Source organism: Hypanus sabinus, chromosome 4 (assembly GCF_030144855.1).
Source record: "Hypanus sabinus isolate sHypSab1 chromosome 4, sHypSab1.hap1, whole genome shotgun sequence".
In the NCBI taxonomy this organism is placed as follows: domain Eukaryota; kingdom Metazoa; phylum Chordata; class Chondrichthyes; order Myliobatiformes; family Dasyatidae; genus Hypanus; species Hypanus sabinus.
In genome coordinates, this window is record NC_082709.1 from 57187431 (window position 1) to 57206432 (window position 19002).

At 40.6% G+C, this 19002-nt stretch overlaps 1 protein-coding gene across 2 annotated transcripts in view; it reads left to right on the plus strand.

Annotated features, from left to right (window-relative positions):
- The window catches only part of LOC132392787 (cytochrome P450 20A1), a 51652-nt gene extending 34208 nt beyond the window's left edge, over positions 1-17444 (plus strand). The window contains exons 8-14 of one of the 2 annotated variants that reach the window (XR_009511652.1): positions 2454-2508; positions 6307-6427; positions 7879-7990; positions 8266-8330; positions 9747-9836; positions 11321-11533; positions 17248-17444. Coding sequence is in view for 1 of the 2 variants with exons in the window: in XM_059967138.1 (XP_059823121.1) it covers positions 2454-2508; positions 6307-6427; positions 7879-7990; positions 8266-8330; positions 9747-9836; positions 11321-11471 (594 nt within the window). In the remaining variant the exon portion in view is untranslated. Of the gene's footprint in view, positions 1-2453; positions 2509-6306; positions 6428-7878; positions 7991-8265; positions 8331-9746; positions 9837-11320; positions 12352-17247 lie in introns of those variants that run through there. The other variant, XM_059967138.1, reaches the window with a different exon arrangement.
- Positions 17445-19002: the final 1558 nt, after the last annotated feature.

Here is a 19002-nt window from a genome sequence, read left to right on the forward strand (position 1 = left end):
ATGTTTAACCATGTTAGAAGAGGATATGTTAAACAGTGCACGAGGGAGACACAACACATCACCCTGCAGGAGAATCAGCCACAGACTCACAGGTCAAGGGGGAGCGTCCACAGGGACAAACCTTAGCCGATTACTATGAGAAATACTTCAGATTGGGACCCCCTATCCCATCACTGGGTGAGAGAATCAGTTTTACTGTGGGGGGTGGGTGGGGATGGGGGCACGGCTGCTGCAGCCAAACTGGTGGCACTCTGGCCAGCTCTGAGACCAACAGGGAAGGATAAAGTCGGGCATTGCCATAGTTATATGGGTATTTTATAGTTCTGGGGACATGCAGGAGATTCTTTGGCTGCAAAAGAGACAGCAGAATGGTGTGTTGCTACCCCCCCCCCCCCCCCACCAGATGCTAGTGAGGCTGAACAGCCAGAGTTCGTGGTACATGTTGGCACCAATGTCATAAACAGAAAAGGAGAAGAGGTCCCACACAGTGAATATATTGAGTTAAGAAAGTGGCTGAAGAGAAGGGCCTCCAAGGTAGTAATCTCTGGATTACTCCCTGTGCCACAGGCTAGTGCAGGTAGGATTGGGGTGATAGCACAGATGGATGAGTGGCTACAGGGGGCAGGGTTTCAAGTTCTTTTCTGGGGAAGGAGTGACCTGTGCAAGAGGACAGGTTGCACGTGAGCTGAAGGGGAACTAATATCCTGGCCAGGATGTTTGCTAATGATACTCGGGAAGGTTTAAACTAGTTTTGCAGGGAGCTGGGAACCAGAGCACCAGATCAGTAACAGAAAGATTGGACTGGGAGGTAAATGTTAGGGTAAGTGTTCATAGACAAAGTTGAAATAACAGGTATAATGGGTTGGATAGTTTGAAGTGTGTATATTTTAATGCTGGGATATTATGGGTAAGGGTGATGAACTTAGAATTCAGTACATAAAACTATAATGTTGTAGCCATTTTTGAAATTTGTTTAGGGAAGGACAGGAATGGGTGATTAATATACCAAGTTTCAAAGTTTTAGAGAAGGTAGAGGAGGAGGTGAGGTAAAAGTAGGGAAAGATTGCACTACTACTCAGGGACAATTTCACAGCTGCACTCAGGAGAGACAAAGTGGAGTGTTCAGACACTGAATCCACTTGGGTCAAACTCAGGAATAGGAAAGGTGCAATCATACTGAGATTGTAATACAGACACCCCTCCCCCGTCAATAGCCACTGGGGCATTGAGGAACAGATATGAATCAGATTAAGGAAATGTGTAAAAATAATACGGTTGTTTACAGGGGGATTTCAACTTCCCTAATATAAACTAGGCCCTTCATGGTGGTTTAGATACAGCAAAATTTGTTAAGTGTATCCAGGAGGGTTTCTTAAATCAGTATGTGCATGGTCTGTGGAGAGGAGAAGCTGTACTGGACCTGCTGTTGGATAATGAGCCTGGCCAGGTGACTGACTTTCCAGTGGGTGAGCAGTTGGGGAACTATGATCACAAATCCTTAACTTCCAGGATACCTATAGATAAGGATTGGTATGGTCCTTGCAAGAGATTTTTACATTGGAGCAGAGCAAATTACTGGAGGGCATGCATTGAATGTGAGAGGGGGTAGGTTCAAAGGGCATGTAAGGGATAAGTTTTTACTGAGTGAGTGATGGATGCTTGGACTGTACTGCCTGGTATGGTGGTAGAGACAAATACTTTAGAGGCTTTTAAATAGGCAGATAGATGTGAAGAAGATGTAGGGATATGGACATTGTATCGGTAGGAGGGATTAGTTTTTGGGTGTTTTTTATTTATATTTTAGCTGGTTCAACACAACATTGTGGGCTGAAGGGCCTGTTCCTGTGCAGTATTGTTCTCTGTTCTATGTACGCTTCACAGCTCCAGCTATAGGATGGGGATCAGTTCCCGTCACTGTCTGTAAACAGTTTGTAACTTTTGCCTGTGACTGCATGGGTTTCCTCCACATGCACCATTTTCCTCCCACCTTCCAAAAGCATACGAGTTAGGGTTAGTGAGTTGTGGGCTTGCTATGCTGGTGCCAGAAGTGTGTTGACACTTGTGGGCTGCCATCTGCATATCTTGGACTGTGTTGGTCATTGACGCAAACTCCACATCTCACTGTATGTTTCAGTATACATATGGAGATAGAGCTAATCTTTTTTATCTTACCACTGGGTCAGTGGTGTGGAGAGTGTTGTAAATAATATCTGTCTGCAGGACGAATTGATGTCATTATTGGTCATAAACTCTCACCGGTGCCGGTCAGATTATTTGTTCACAGCCTGAAGTCACTTGGAAACTATCGTTATGCAATTTGTCACCAGTTGCCTGTCCTGTGTGGTCAACCTTCCTGATGAGTCAACTGAAACATTGGTAGTGTTAAATTGTAAGCAAACTCAGATCACGTCTGTGTATGAAGGTTGTGGTGAAAGCTTTGTTTGTTTCCCCAGGTGCTGGAAGACAGTATGATCTTCTCACTGGCTGGAACTGTGATTACAGCAAATTGTAAGTACCACCTTCTCAAAACAGAATAGCAGTAGAAGGCACTCAGATGATCATGAGTCTCATTCTGCAAAACAGAAATCATAATTTGCATTTATATAAAACTTGAAGATAGCAAGGAACATACACAAAATGTTGGAGGAACTCAGCAGCCAGACAGTATCTATGGAAACAAGTAAACAGTTAATGTTTCAGGCCAAGACCCTTCATCAGAACTGGAGAAAAAGAAGTCAGAGTAAAAGGGTGGAGGAGGTGAAGAAAAAATGCAAGTTAGTAGGTAATGGGTGAAACTGGGGGTGAGGGGTGAAGTAAAGAGCTGGGCAGTTGATTGGTGAAAGAGATACAGGGCTGGAGAAGGGGGAATCTGACAGGGGAGGACAGAAGGCCATGGAAGAAAGAAAAAGGGGGAAAGAGCACCAGAGGGAGAGGATGCGTTGGCAAGGAGATGACGTGAGAGAGGGAAAGGGGAATGGTGAAGGGGGGGCATGACTGGAAGTTTGAGAAATCAATGTTCATGCCATCAAGTTGGAGGCTACCCAGACAAAATATAAGGCTTTGTTCCTCCAACACAAGTGTGGCCTCACCGCGACAGTTGAGGAGGCCATGGACTGACATATGGGAATGGGAAGTGGAATTAAAATAAGTGGCCATTGGGAGATGTTGCTTTTTCTGGCGGATGGAGTGTAGGTGGTTGGTGAAGTAGTTTCCCATCTACATTGGGTCTCACCGCTATACAGGAAGCCACACCGAGAGCACTGGATATCATAGATGACCCCTACAGACTCATAGGTGAAGTACCACTTTTTTAAGATAGCAAGCCATCCAAAAGGCTTTCATAGTATAATGTCGTAGAATTTATGTTTGGAAGTGTATTTGTGTTTTACTCTTCCGTGTCAGTGAGTCAAAACATTTCCCTTGAATGAAGTAAGTGCTTCACACTAGTGCCCCGGGTAGTTCTGCTTTGTGATGGATTAAGATTTGCCACTTGTGGATTCTTGTCTTTATTACTACTTCAAAAAATTACTATAGTTTTTTAGAAAATTAATTGAACAGTCCCAGCAAGCTCATCGTACAAGATTTTTGCTTATATCTCTCATCTGTTACTTTGATTCCCCAATTTTATGCTATTTCGCTAATCCTAAACAGTTTTATTCTTTCTGCAGCATTCCTCTTCATTTACCCTTTTATATTGTGTGCTTCCCTCCAGCTCCTTTGCTCTTACTCTATTGAGCTCATTCACCACCAATTCCTTCTTCTTCAGGAAGCTTGATTTCCCCTTTTCTTCATTGTCAATTCCTCCAATCCACCTTTCATTCTTGAGTTTCTCACAACCTCGGGCATACAGATCTCCTCCTCAGCCCCATGCAGTTCTTATATGCTCACTGCCCTGTGGTAAAGTGTGTGAAGTTACCATGACTAGAAAGAAGGTTTTTGGGAAACTGAAAGTAGATAAATCACCTGAACCAGATGGTGTACACCTCAGAGTTCTGAAAGAGGTGGCTGAAAAGATCATGGAGACATCAGTAATGATCCTTCAAGAATTACTAGATTCTGGAATGGTTCCAGAAGACTGGAAAATACAAATGTCACTCTACTCTTCAAGAATGGAGAGAGGCAGAAGAAAGGAAACTTTAGGCCAGTTAGTCTAACCTCAGTGGTTGGGAAGATGTGGGAGTCAATTATTACAGATGAAGTCTCAGGGTAGTTGGAGGCACATGATAAAATAGGCCTGAGTCAGCGTGGTTTCCTCAAGGGAAAATCTTGCTTGACAAATCCATTGGAATTCTTTGGAGAAATAACAAGCAGGATAGACAAAGGAAAATCGGTTGATGCTGTGTACTTGGATTTTCAGAAGGTCTTTGACATAGTGCTACACATGAGGCTACTTAACAAGCTACAAGCCCATGGTATTACAAGAAAAATTCTAGCATGGATAAAGCAGTGGCTGATTGGCAGGAAGCAAAGAGTGGGAATAAAGGGAACCTTTTCTAGTTGGCTGCCAGCGAATGGTGGTGTTCCACAGGGTCTGTGTTGAAACCGATTCTTTTTGTGTTATATGTCAATGATATGGATGATGTAATTGATGGCTTTGTTTGCAGACGATATGAAGATAGGTGGAGAGGCAGGTAGTTTTGAGGAGCTACATAAGGATTTGGACATATTAGGGGAATGGGGAAAGAAATAGCAGATGAAATAGTGTCGGGAAGTGTATGGCCATGTCATGCACTTTGATATGTAGCCCCCAGGCTCGCTCAGCTCGCTTCCGTCTAGGGGGAGCAGCCTTCGGCCCCGCCAGACTGGATAATCAGCCTGTGTGGATGCTGTGTGATGTCCCCACCCCACCAAATAACAGGCAGTACACCATATGCGATTAAATGATTACACTTTATAGATCTTACTAGAACTAAGTGATTAATAACGATACAGTATATATGAAGGAAAAGAAAATAAAGAAAAGGCGCCAAAACTTATCTAAGTCCAAACCACTTTGTGCACAACCATTGGAACTCAATTAACGAAGTCTTCTGGCCGCCATTTGATCCCCTCCAAACTCCTCGACTTGTAGCTCAGGATCACCCGAAGTGATCAACCAAGCACGTCCGTCTTCGTCTCCTCTCCTCGCCGAACTTCCTGGCCTTGGACCCCCGCTCGGGATCCATTCCGTCACCCAGTTTACAGCACCGCATGCTCTCTCTCTCACCCTCTTGCAGTACTCCCAAAATGCCCGCCAATAGTTTACAGACCTAGAAGAAAGAATAACATTAATCCCAATTGGTTAACAAACGAATACAATTCTCTTATCAGTAATTTTAACCCAAACAAACTGCCAGAGAAAGCACTTATCATAACAAAGAAGCATTTCTACTTTTAACAAAACAAAGAAGCCATTTTGATTAATATATGCAGTAACAAAGAAAAAGAAACCCCCTTACACCAATAAGAAATCCCCTTACCAGTAGAAGAAATGAAAGGGTTGACTATTTTCTTAAAGGAGAGGAAATGCAAGAAAGTGAGACGCAAAGGGACTTGGGTGTACTTGTGCCGGGTTCCCTGAACATTAATTTGCAGGTTGTGTCTGTGGTGAGGAAGGCAAATGCAATGTTAGCATTCATTTCAAGTGGTCTAGAATATAAAAGCAGGGATGTAATGTTGAGGCTTTATAAAGCACTAATGAGGCATCACTTATAGTATTGTGAGCAGTTTTGGGTCCCTTATCTTAGAAAGAATGAATTGACAGTAGAGAGGTTCCAGGATTGAACGGCTTGTTATATGAAGAATGTTTGATGCCTCTGGGCCCATATTCACTGAAATTCAGAAGAATGAGGATGACCTCATTGAAACTTACTGAACAGTAAAAGGACTTGATAGAGTGGATGTGGAGAAGATGTTTCTTATGGCAGGAAAATCTCTGATCAGAGGACACAGCCTCAGAATAGAGGGGTGTCCTTTTAGAACTAAGATGGGGAGGAATTTCTTTAGCCAGAGAGTGGTGAATCTGTGGAATTCTTTTCAGGCCGCTGGGGAGGCCAAGTCTTTACGTATAATTAAGGTAGAGCTTGATAGATTCTTGATTGGTCAGGGCATGAGGGGATACGGGGAGAAAGCAAGAGATTGAGGCTGAAAGGAAAATTGGATCAGCCATGATGAAATGACAGAGCAGACTCTGTGGGCCAAATGGCCTAATTCTACTCCTATATCTTATGGTTTTCTCCCAGCTACTTGTTATCTCTTTCAAACCTACACAGTGTCGATAACCACTGTCTGAAATTATCAGGTTTTATATAGATTTCTCTTCCACAGTGTGTACTTGGGCCACATACTTTCTGGCCACATCCAAATCGGTGCAGGAGAAGCTATATCAAGAACTAAACCAGGTTCTGGGGAAGGGCCCACTAAGTTTTGACAAGCTGCAGGAACTAAGGTATGTGTCGATTTTTGCATTCGGTCTCCTTTTTATCACCAATAAAAAGCTGACAAGATGGGATTTTGTTGGAAAAGCCTACAGTTCAATATGGAGCTGTCTGAATTTCTCAGCACAAGTGCCAGTAAGCTTCAGTACTCCTACATGAAATCCCAAATATTCTGGCCAAACTCCATTTCTTGGTTGCTTTTCACCATTTGACTTGCTGCAATGTACAGCAATAGAAGAGAAGCTCATCCAGTGTTTATGCTGGACAATGTGCTCTCCAACACTGAAGCAGTGTGGACCTGCCAGATGATCCAAGAGATAACTCATTGGAATAAAGGCTACATGAAGAAAGGGGAAAATATGCTTTATATTTCTAAATATTTTGTGGCCTTAAATTCATTTTAGTTTTTAACCATTAATTTTTATTAGTTCTACGTTAAGTCATCATTATCTACTGGCCAGTGACTTGGAGCAGGCCAATCTTGAGGATCAGTCACAGAAGCCCTGAATGATTTCCATTGTCACTAACTCCAGGAGTCTCGGGGCAAAAGTCCTGATCAATTTACAGTGACAAATCTGGAAATCCCAGATTATTTTCCCACTTCCTTGTCCAAACACCGAGGGTTCATAGCTGGAATAATCCTTTTCACTAATGGTTCATATTGTACAGTATAGTCTTATTGCAAGACAGTTTTTACTGTTTTCTAATGTTTTTACGATTGTTTATTCATTACAGTTAACCAGTTATTGGGACTAGGTAAATGGCATCCCATTGCATAGGTCTTGGGTTTGTTTCAGGATATCTGCTAAAGTGAAAGGATTATACTAGTTGAAACTCCCTAGTCCGGCACTTTGTGACTTGACTGGTGCGTGACTACAGAAAATGCCACTGATCATCTCCCTCTGAGCAAGGATAACTTTTATTCTAAACTAGGCACAAGAGAGTCTGCAGATGCTGGAAATCTTGAGCACATACACAAAATGCTTGAGTATCTCAGCAGGACAGGCAACATTTATGGATGGAAATAAAGTCAATGTTCCTTTTATCACTTTAGTGCCTGAAAACTATGTAAGCTGAAGTTTCTGTAAGTTAGAAATACTGATGGCTGAGATTGCAAAAGTTGCACTGGATGGTTACTGAGCCACAAAATAGTATTAATTGGAATCAGAATCAGATTTATTTTCATTGACATATGTCGTGAAATTTATTGTTTTGCCCCATCAGTACAGTGCAATCCTCTCTGGTAGTAATGAAGCGAAGACATCTCCTACGTGGTGAGTATCCTTCATGGTGAATGGGCTTAGGCAGTTTTAGATCTTAAACCATAGAATTCATTGATTGGTACAGATCAATACTAGATTTAAAGCTGTGGACTAGAGAGTTTCAACCTGTAGTAGATTTCTGTGTATGTAAAGGCAGGTGTGCGTGGTGCAGTTATAACCAGTCTTGTCGTCTGGCACAGGTACTGCCAGCAGATTCTAAATGAGACAGTCCGAACAGCTAAACTGACCCCGGTTGCAGCTCGTCTCCAGGAATTGGAGGGCAGCATCAATCAACACCTCATCCCAAAAGAGGTAAGGGAGGAGTGATGGGACAACAGTAATTCTGCTTGATTTCTCACCCTCTGTTTGCTCACAATGTGTTGAGATGCCCCCTTCCTTATGGAATGTACTTCCATGCTCACCCATGTAGTTTTAGTATGTTTATGGGGCGGTGGGGAGAGACATAAAACCTGGTTAAGAGATGGAGTGGATACTTGACCTCGTGTGAATCACTACCAATTCCTTCCCTCCCCAGCTGTTCAGCTTCATCTGTGTCATTCACATCCCTGCACCCTTCTCTTCCTCAGACTCTTGTTATTTACGCCCTGGGAGTAGTGCTTCAGGATGACGCTTCGTGGCACTTACCTTACAGGTATCATTTTACTCTTGTGATTGTGCTTGCTTTCTGTCTGTTGTGTGAATTTTTGTCTTCAATAAAGTGACGCTTGTCAGCTTTGGGGGAAAAAAAATCTTCCAAGTCAATAAGTATCAAAGCTGAGTCAGTAACAGTTAAGCTCGGCAAATCATCATCTACCCTGACCCAACACTCTGATGCAGGAACAAGGTGGATTGATGTATTGCAGAGATATTTACTATCCAATCAAACACTGTCTATGGACTGCAGCATAGTATTTGATACAGTAAACTTTACATTTGCAATGTTCTCCAAAAATCCAACTCAACTTGAAGTAGATACAACACAACAAAATACTCTTTGTTTGTAAACATAGGAGCATAAGTTCTTCAAGTTAGAAGTAGGTTTGAAGGTCCTTTATTTGACAAGATGTAACAATTGGTTTACCCCAGAGATCTTTTTTTTGGCCTACAACTTATCGATATTTATTACTGAAGTAATATTGTGAATAACAACAGCAGCTTCTATTTGTGCATTTTGGATGAACTAATAGAACCAATACATTCAAAGACTTCAAGAATGATATTTGCCAAAATAATTTATGAGGGGTTGCAAAAGGAGTTGATGAGGAAAGATTGACAAATGTTAGATAATCTTCAGTGACTTGAAGAAAGGAGAGGCAGAGGGGGAATTTGAATAGTACCTTGGCCGTACACAGCATCACTCCAGCTTTGATCTTCTGGAATACTGTTATCTCATAGAGTTGGTGGAAATTACTTGATGGAACTGGAAAGATAACAGAGACTTTTGAAAAATGGGGTGTGAACTTTACAACAAGATTGTCTCTTGACCTCACAATCTACCTCGTATTGATCTTGCACCTTATTGCCTATCTGCACTACTGTTACACTTTAGTCTGCACAATGTTATTGTACTAACTCAAATGCACTGTGTAATGAATTGATCTGTATGAAAAGTATGCAGGACAAGCTTCTCAATCTACCTTGATTCAGGTGACAATAATAAACCAATTCCAAGTCAATTAAAAATCAAGGTGTTACTGTAATGCATCCCAGTGAAAATGTGCATAGGACTGTATGTTTATAGAACATAGAACACAGAATAGTACAGCACATTACAGGCCCTTCGGCCTGCAATGTTGTGTTGACCCTCAAACCCTGCCTCCCATATAACCCCCCACCTTAAATTCCTGCATATACCTGGCTAGTAGTCTCTTAAATTTCACTAGTGTATCTGCCTCCACCACTGACTCAGGCAGTGCATTCCACGCACCAACCACTCTTTGTCTTTATCTTCATCGCTTGTCTTTAAGTAACCTCAGAATTGTGCTGCACATGTTAATCTGTAAAATTTTATGAGTTAATTGGATAGAAAATCTGTTCTAATTGAAACTCGTATCCTGTTGTTCTGCAGATTTGATCCTGAAAGGTTTAATGATGAAGCAGCCAAGAAACAGTTTACATTATTGGGATTTTCTGGAAGTCAGGAATGCCCAGAACTCAGGTAAAGTAGTAAGGGACTTTGTACCAGATAGGTTCAAGTTGTAAGCTTTACCCTTCTCCATTACCCTGTGATTGGTCAGAGTAAATGAGTTCAGTTTAGCCAAGCTCCAAATGAAGAAGTTGGATTCAATTCTCCTGAGTATTCCTTTGTTTTTAAGACCAGACTGATCTATGACTTGTAACAAACATCTCTCTTTATATGTGTCAAAAAAGTGCCTGTATTTAATCATTGTCAGATTTCTCCAAAGTATTTCACAATCAATGTGTTTCTTTTTGATGTGTAGTCACTGTAGTGCAGGAAAATGCCAGCTACATTATGCACAGCAGGCACCCCTAAACAGTCATGACCAGTTCATCTGTTTTTAATTAATATTGTTAATTGAGGGCTAAATGTGGGCCATGGCACTAGGGAAATCTCCCTCTTCAAAATAATGCCAACAGATCTTCCATATCCACCTGGAAGATTACAATAGTTCCAAATGTTTAAAGATACCTTGTTCCCTTAGGAGTTTGTGAATTTAAATTGTAAAGCACTTACTAACAAAATTCTGCCAAGGAGTAAATTGAGCTTGCTACTTGTCCCTTTAAGGGTGTACTTCATCTGGGTTCTCTGTGAGACATCTTCCCTTGTGAGATGAACTGGAAGATGAAGCAATGTCCATCAACCTGTGCCCTGGTAGACGTGTCATCTGTTTGCTTCTGTTTTCTCTGCTGTTCATTGGAGTTTTGTAACACATCCTCTAAATCCTGAATATAATTTCCCAAATAAAAATATTGAAAGGAGTATTGAATACATTATTGCTGCACATTAGCTGAGAAAGGAAAGAAGTGAGATTAATCCATAAAGGAGAAATAAATAAAAAGAATGGTTAAGAGAAGTGGGAAAATACTCATGAAGTATAAGCATGGGCTTGTATCAAATGTGCTGAATGGCCTTTCACCAGTTGTAAATCTGATATCATTAGTGTGGTTTCTGCCTAGCCTGCTGTGTTCTACCAGCATTTTGTGTGTGTTGTTGTTTGAATTTCCAGCATCTGCAGATTTCCTCGTGTTTGCTCTCAAGATTCTTGTTTATTTGTCGTGTGTACATTGAGACGTACAGTGAAATGAGTTGTTTGCATTAACAACCAACACACTCGAGGGTGTTCTGGGGGCAGCCCACAAGTGTAACACACACATCCCGTGAATTTATGACAGCATCATTGTTTCGATACTGTCATATGGCAGCACAGCATGAGTACTGATATCATAATATTGCCTCTGTTACTCTGCTTCTAATGTAATTCTTAAAGCTCCTGTTCCTTCCTAGTTCCCAAAGGTGTGATTCAAATGAAAACAAGGAGATAGCAAAAGCACTTGTTCAGTTGGAGAGGGTTTGCAGTCAGAAGTATGAATAGCAAATGAATTCTATAGCTCTGTAAATTTGCTGTACCCGCTTGCACCATTGCTGATCCTGGTCTCTTTTTTTATTATCTTTCCTGGTAGGTTTGCTTACACAGTGGCTACAATTATGTTGAGCACTCTGATCAAGAAGCTGAACCTGCACCCCGTGGAAGGCCAGGTGGTGGAAATGAAATATGACCTCGTAACTACCCCGAAAGAGGAGGCTTGGATCACTGTTAGCAAGAGAACCTAGGCATGCCCTAAACTCACCTGCCTAAGGAGAGAGCGAGTGCTGATGGAGAGGGAACATTTTTGGTATGATGTGGCTATAGCTGTTAAGATTCACACCAGAAACAGTACTCATGCACCAAGAAAACTGCAGATTCAGCTTCCAAGTCCTAACCTCTCACTACAAATGCCTGAAGCTAACCATAAAGTAATAGTCTCATCACCAGAAAGATTAGTGCAGTGAGACCTGCTTAAGACATCTCTTTGTATCAGCACTGTATTTTTTTTTAAAACTGGGATCCTTGCAACTTTCATAAGTATAACATGCACAATGAGCTGGGAAACTATTGTCTGTTTTGAGGAGCAAGAGTGGTGAAGAAGTGATGACACATAACTTGATCATGATGAGCACAATAGCATAGAACAAGGTCAGATTGGGGTGCGCGGCTACTTTTGTGATCAGGGCTTCGGTGAGTCTTAAGGTGAGATCAGCCCATCTGAAGTATATGTTTGCCTTGCGTTTCCAGTGATAAAGCCAAGTCAGGTGGTCCAAGTGAGCTAGTTGACCTTGGCCTCAGCGCACCTCCTTCTACTTCCAGCTTAGTTAATAGAACAATTGGTCAGGGATCCCATTCCAGATTTCTGGGCAGGAATCCAGCTGAAGGAGTGTGGCTGTAAAAATGCAGCCAAAGTTCCAATCGAAGTATTTTTCTGATATCCGGCGCCCACAGGAAATCCATGCTTGCAGTATCCCAGCGAGTCTTCACTGTCTGAAAAGGGAACAAATCTCTCCTTGAAAACACTGTGGGACATTGCATTTGATATAGTTGTCATGAGACCAGTACATATCAAGAGCACTCTGTATGAATTTCCATAATCATTTATCAATAAACTTGGAGAAAATACATTTCTGTCACGTTTTTCATGAGATCAGAACTCTTCATTGACAATACATGTCTGTAGAGTGCTTAAGCCTTTTACCTTCACTGCTGAGTCCACTGTGGTGATCCAACAAGCTGAGACCTATGCAGACATGACACATGTCCATTCTCAGAAGTTACTTGAGTTGAAAGTTGGTGCTGGGTTATGGGTCAGTTTTGGAGGTTAATAGGTCCTGAAGGTGTGTGGTCCTGGTGCTTAGTTGGTCTCTGAGTGGGAGGGAGGAGGTGGTTGAGCTCGGGGCTTAGGAGCAGAGAACAGTCCCGCATGATATGATAACTTGATGGTGAAAAAGAACCGCAGTTGCTGGAATTCTTAAATAAATAGAAGATGCTTGAAATACTCGAAAGATCAGGCCTCATCTGTTGGAAGAGAAACTGAATTAATGCTTCCAGTCAAAGACCATCAGAACTGGGAAGGAGTCAAAAGAAGCTTCTTGTTAAGCTGCAGGGAGGAGGGTGTCTCTGGAGTAAAGCCAAGATGACCATGGGGATAAATTAATCAAGCTCATCTGGTCAGTGACTGAATGGGAGCAGTTAGAAAGTGAGAACACAGGCACAAGGATGAAGGGTTGCAAATGTAGATCAGAAAGACAAACCTGGCAAATCAGGCTGGGTGTGTCCTTTCTTCCCAGAGAAGAAAACAAAAAGAAAGAAGAATTTTTTTAAAAAAGCAACAAGCTGGTTGATGTCACAGATGGGCTGCTGATACAGACCAGGAAATCAAGTTATTGAGGTTTTAGGTGACCAGAACTGCATGCAATACTCCCAAGTTCAGCCTCACCAACATCTTGTACACATTCTAACTATACTCAAAGCCCTCAGTTATGAAGACCAATGTGCTAAAAGCATCCTGTCTGCCTACGATGGCACTTTCAAGAAAATGTGGATCTATATTCAGGGGCCTATTGTTTGCCGCACTCCTCAGACCACTTCTGTTCACTGTGTAAATCTTCTCCACAGCTGACATCAGCCTATCATTTCCTGGCTTATTCTTAAACAACGAAATCATCATTAGCTATCCTGCAGTCTTCTAGCACCTCATCTATTCTGAAGCATGTTTTAAACATCTCTGCCAAGGCCCCTGAAGTTCCTGCACTCGACTCCCACGAGGTCCGAGGGAACACCTTGTCAGCCCCTAGGGATTTATCCACCATAATTTGCCTCAAGATAGTCAGCACCTCTTCTTTGTAATTCCAATAGAGTCTATGACCTCACCACTTTTTTTTCCTCAGTTCTAGTCTCTGCGTCTACCACAGGAAAACCAGATGCAAGAATTTCATTTAAGGTCTTCCCCCATCTCTCTTGGCTCTGTGCATTGATGACCACACTTATCTTCAAAAAGACCAATTTTGTTATCCTTTTGCTCTTAATAGAGCTTTAGAAATCCCTTGCAATTCTCTTTCACCTTGTCGCTGGAGCAATCTCAGGTCTTTTATTATTTAATTACCTGGAGATGCAGCATGTTAGTAGGCCCTTCCTGCTGCCCAATTCTACCCAAGTTAACATGTGCGTCTTTGGAATACAGAAGGAAACAGGAGCACTTGGAAGAAGCCTATTCAGTCAAGGGAGAATATATAAACTTCTTACAGATAGCGGTGGAATTGAACCTAGGGTGCTGGTGCTATAATAACATTCTGCTAACTGCTATGCTAACATGCCACCCTCCTGATTTCTCTATTAAGTGTTCTCTTGCATTTCTTACATTCCTGAAGCGCCTCCTTTGTTCCTAGCTGCTTGTACCTGATGTGCACCTCCATTTTCTTCACCAAGGCCTCAGTGTTCTTTAATAACCAAGATTCCCGAAACCTGTTAGCCTAGCCTTTTATTCTAACAGGAACATATAGATGTTGTACTTGCAATATTTCACTTTTGAAGCCTCCCACTTACTAAGCATCCCTTTGCCAGAAAACAGCCTGTTTCAATCCACGTCTGCCAGATTCCTTCTGCTGCCATCAAAATTGGCCTTAGAATCTCAATCTGAAAACAGGGGACAAGGATGCAATGATATTTAAAATTAGCAAATAGAAACTTGTGTGTATTGTGGAAAAATAGCTTTAATAGCATTTATAATGAAAAATAGCATTTAATAATGAAAGTAATAGTATTTTTATTACAATTCAGTATTGTTTTTGCATTAAGTATGCTTAATGGACAATTGAAATACCATGATCTATTTAAGTTCAACCTGCACCCCTCTATCACTCTCCTTAACTGGGATGTATGTTAATTTATCCCATTGATTGGGTGTATTCAGTTATTGACTCCCTAAATGTTCCCTTGCTTCTCCTGTAATGTTGCTGCTTCTAGGTGGAGCCTGAGAGAGTTCCTAGTGTACTTTTGCAACTGAGATACTGAAGAGATACTCCTTTGGAAAGCTTCAGGCGAGGAGAGATTTGCTTTGGACTCTGTCTTTTATAGCATCACTTCCTCAACAATGTTTGTGTTGAATTTTAAAGCAAGACTGCATACTTGTTGCATGATCCCATTCAGCAGTACAGCTGTAGCTATTCTCCTGGGCCTTGGGTTTCACTGTTCGCATGTCTAAAGCCTAATAGTTAAAGCCAGATCCTAAGAAACAGATCTCAAAACCCAATTGTTAGAAGGAGAAGTAGGAAGGATATTCAGAAATAGCAAGGGAAGCCATTTTACAAGTCCTGATGCAGGGTCTCGACCTGAAACATTGACCATCCCTTGGCCTGACCTGCTGAGTTCCTCCAGCGATGATTTTTGCTCCATTTTACACAAGCGAATAGTTTCTGTACTTAAAACAAAAGTTGCACAATAACAGAACATGTCTGTATAGGACTCATGTTCAGGAAGCTTCTGGCCCAGGACATGCATTATTTGCGCTTTGATTTGCTTTATCACTGAACCAGATTCAGTTTCCCTTTTGTGATTTGCTAACCCCAATGCTGATACTTTATATCCACCTTTACAGTCATAACATTTAGTTGGTTTGGATCATCTTGATATGGTTAAATATGGCATGGAGACAAAAACACTGCTTTGGCATGATACAAAAGACAATCATAATCATTAGGAAAAGGGAAGGAAGATATCTAGAGTTTCGATCTTGGCTTCCTTAAATTGTCAATTGCATGACAGGATAATGTGCAATTACAATATGTGCACATCTAACACTCCCAGCCTGCTAGATTTTTAAACAATATTGAAAATAAAAACTGCTGGTAATACTTAGCAGGTCAAGCTGCATCTGTGGTAACCGTACAGTTTGAGGACCCTTCATCGGAAATGGAAGGAGACAAAAGAATTTCATAAAGCTTTGACCTTGTAAATACTCTGTTAAGTTTTTATACCTGCTTTGCAGTGTTGACTGACCTTGCTAAGAGTATGAAGGATATGGGCTTGGAAGACTTGCGGTTTGGCTCTCTGTATATTTTGCTGTTGGTCCACATGCTGTTGTTTAGCCTGGACATAACTGCTGCAGCTTTTGCAATGTATATGTTGAGCAACGAATGTAGCAATTAACCCCCGTGTCCTTTCTCGTACATATTTAATTACTTTAAATTTCTTTAAAATAGTGACTCAGTGTATTTTCCAAGTATCAGTACTGAGTTAGACATCATTGAAATGTATAGGAGCTGATGATTTGTAGATCTGTAGAAAGAAATAGACCTCAGAAGAGTATCATCAGAAGTATTTGGGCAAAAAAGCCATTAAAAATCTGCAAATGCTAGAAATCTGAAATAGAAATAGAAAATTAATACTCAGCAAGTTGGTTAGCATATATGGAAAGAGAAACAGTTAACATTTTCAATCCAAGATTCTTCATCAATCATTTGTGTACTTGAATGATACATACATCATGAGGGGACTTCTTAAAGGATTTCAATCGTGGATCTACGTACAAGCTGGCAAAAAGGGTGAATTAATGATCTAATTCATTGTTTTCTCTTGGATATGGTTATAACTTTATCTGTGCTGAGTAATGAGAAGAGTCTTAATCATTTATGTCTTGCCACTACCTTCCCATGTCCGTCCTTAGAAACTTGTACTTGACAATAAGTGTGGTATTATCTGTGTGTTTGCAGATATGATCTGTTTCTTATGAAGTAACCAGTACGTACAATACATAATGCAAGGAGTTTGAAGAATGAGGCTCAGACATGAGTCATATCAAAGACATAAGTACATGAAAGACATTTCTGGCTCAAGAGAATGAAAGTATATGAATGTCAAACAACTATTCAAACCTTTTATTCAAAGCATTCACATATGGAACTAGTTCTGAACAAAATTATTGAAATTAAAATAGAGCATAGTATAGAATGTGTAATTCAGTAATTCAGATGTGAGTTTTCTTGAGTAAATACTAAAACAATTGTGAATGAAATTAGAACAATAATAGATAACTAATATTCAAAATTATCAGAAGATTCCGGAAGAAAAGATTTTTGATGAAGTGGCATTAGTTCTGGAAGTCTTAGTTATCCTTTGGACTAATTCTTTTTAGCGGCAGCATTAAATTAACCAAATGAAACTTGTATGCAACCTGAGATGGCAGCAAGATCTTGGGAAATTAGTTCTCAGAGTTTTCAAAATAGGATACTGTCATAGGTTGATAGGTTGTGTGGTACAGCACAGAACTGGGCTCCTCAGCCCACAGAGTCCCTGCTGATCATCAATCAAACACTGGCAATTTTTGATGGAGACTTCATTAAACAGTTAATTAATCTGTTTATATGGATTTGGTAATTGGAAAATGTGTATATTAAGATAATAGAATTGTACAGTACCCTGTTCAGTCCATTAAATCCGTGCAGGATCTTTAAAAAAAAGAACTAATTAGTCCCAATCTGTTACTTTTTCATTGTAACTCTACTGTTAATTCTCTTTTAGTTGTTCATCTATCACCTTTTGGTCATTGCCGTCATCCAATGAGGTAGTGCATTCAACTTCCAATCTGCTCATTCCAAACTACAGTGGGTGGGTGTACTATATTTGATGCCAGAAGCACGGCAACACACGAGGGCTGCCCCCAGCACATCCTGGACTGTGTTGGTCATTTACACAAACAAAGCATTTCTCTGTATCTTCTGCTGTTTCAATGTATATGTGACAAATAAAGCTAATTTTATTGAGGAGGTGATGCTTTTTCCTGTGTTGCTTCTGCTTTACTTCAACTAAGTGATTCAATGTTCTGTATCAAGTATCTTCTTAGTCTTCCTACAGAATGAGAGAATAATTCCAGCTTCTCTACCCAGTCTAATAACCAGCTGTCCATTCATAGAACTATTGCAACAAATCTTTACTGTAACCTCACTAAAGTCGCTCTAAAGAATAGAATGCACAATTAAATACAATTTACTGCACAAGATAAGTTTTGTTATCTAAATTTATATGAATCTGTCAAGACTATAACTTGTTTTAAAATGACTTGGGTAGTTCTAGTGCTGTCACAGTTCATTCTTATCTATACATGGCCCTTCTTGTAACATCTTACTGACGATGTTTTTGAAATTGTGGTATGTTGAGCTAATGATACCAATACTAACCATGAGTGATGATCATGGAAGGAGTGGTGGAAAGACCTTTCATCTGTGCTTAAAAGCAAGCCCATCATCTTGTGCAGATGGGAGGTGAAGAAGGTAGCCATCTACAGTAGAGAGTGAAGCTCATCCAACTCCTGTAACCATAAGTTTAGAACTTCATATTGCTTTAAATAAGTAAATATTGGAGTTGTGTACATTACCTTTTGAAAACATAGTATACCAAAATTTACATTTGCAGCAAACATATAAATTTCTATTCATAAACGACTGAGATCTGCAAGCATGGTGGTTCTATTGAAAAGGCATCAACGTGAGCCATTAACTCTTTCTTTACCCGCAGATGTTGCTTGACATGTTATTTTCTGCTCTTCACAGCACCTGCAAGATTTTTGTTCAGCCATGGACTGCTCATTCTCTGAAATAGTTTCCACTATTGAAGTTCAAAGTAAATTTATTATCAAAGTATGTATACTGCATGTCACTATATACTATGTTGAGATTCATTTTCTTGCAGGCATTTACAGGAAAATAACTACATTAAGATCTATGCAAAACTATACATAAAGACTGACAAGTAGCAAATGTGCAATGAAAACAACTTGTGCAAATAGTAAAAAGAGATAAATAATACTGAGAACGTAAGTTGTAGACACCTTGAAAGTGAGTAGATAAATTGTGGAGTCAGTTCACTGTTGAGGTGAGTGACGTTATCCATGCTAGTTCAGGAACCTGATCATTATAGAGTCATAACTGTCTCTGAACCTAGTGGTGTGGGACCTAAGGCTCCTATACTTCCTGCCTGATGGTAGCAGTGAGAAGAGAGCATTTCCTGGCCAGTGGGGGTCCTCGATAATGGATGCTGCTTTCTTATGGCAGTTTTCCTTGTAAATATGCTGAATGAAGGGGAGGGTTTTGTCTGTGATGCATTGGGTTGTATCCACCACTTTTTTAGACTTTTCAGTTCCTGGGCATTGTTCTTTACAATAAACTAATTTACTGATTTTTTTCTTCTAGCATGCGTCTAAAGTTCTGAAAATTGGGATCAAGCTTGAGATAGTTAAATTCAATCCAAAAATAGTCGTTTCGCCTCCAAATACCCCCT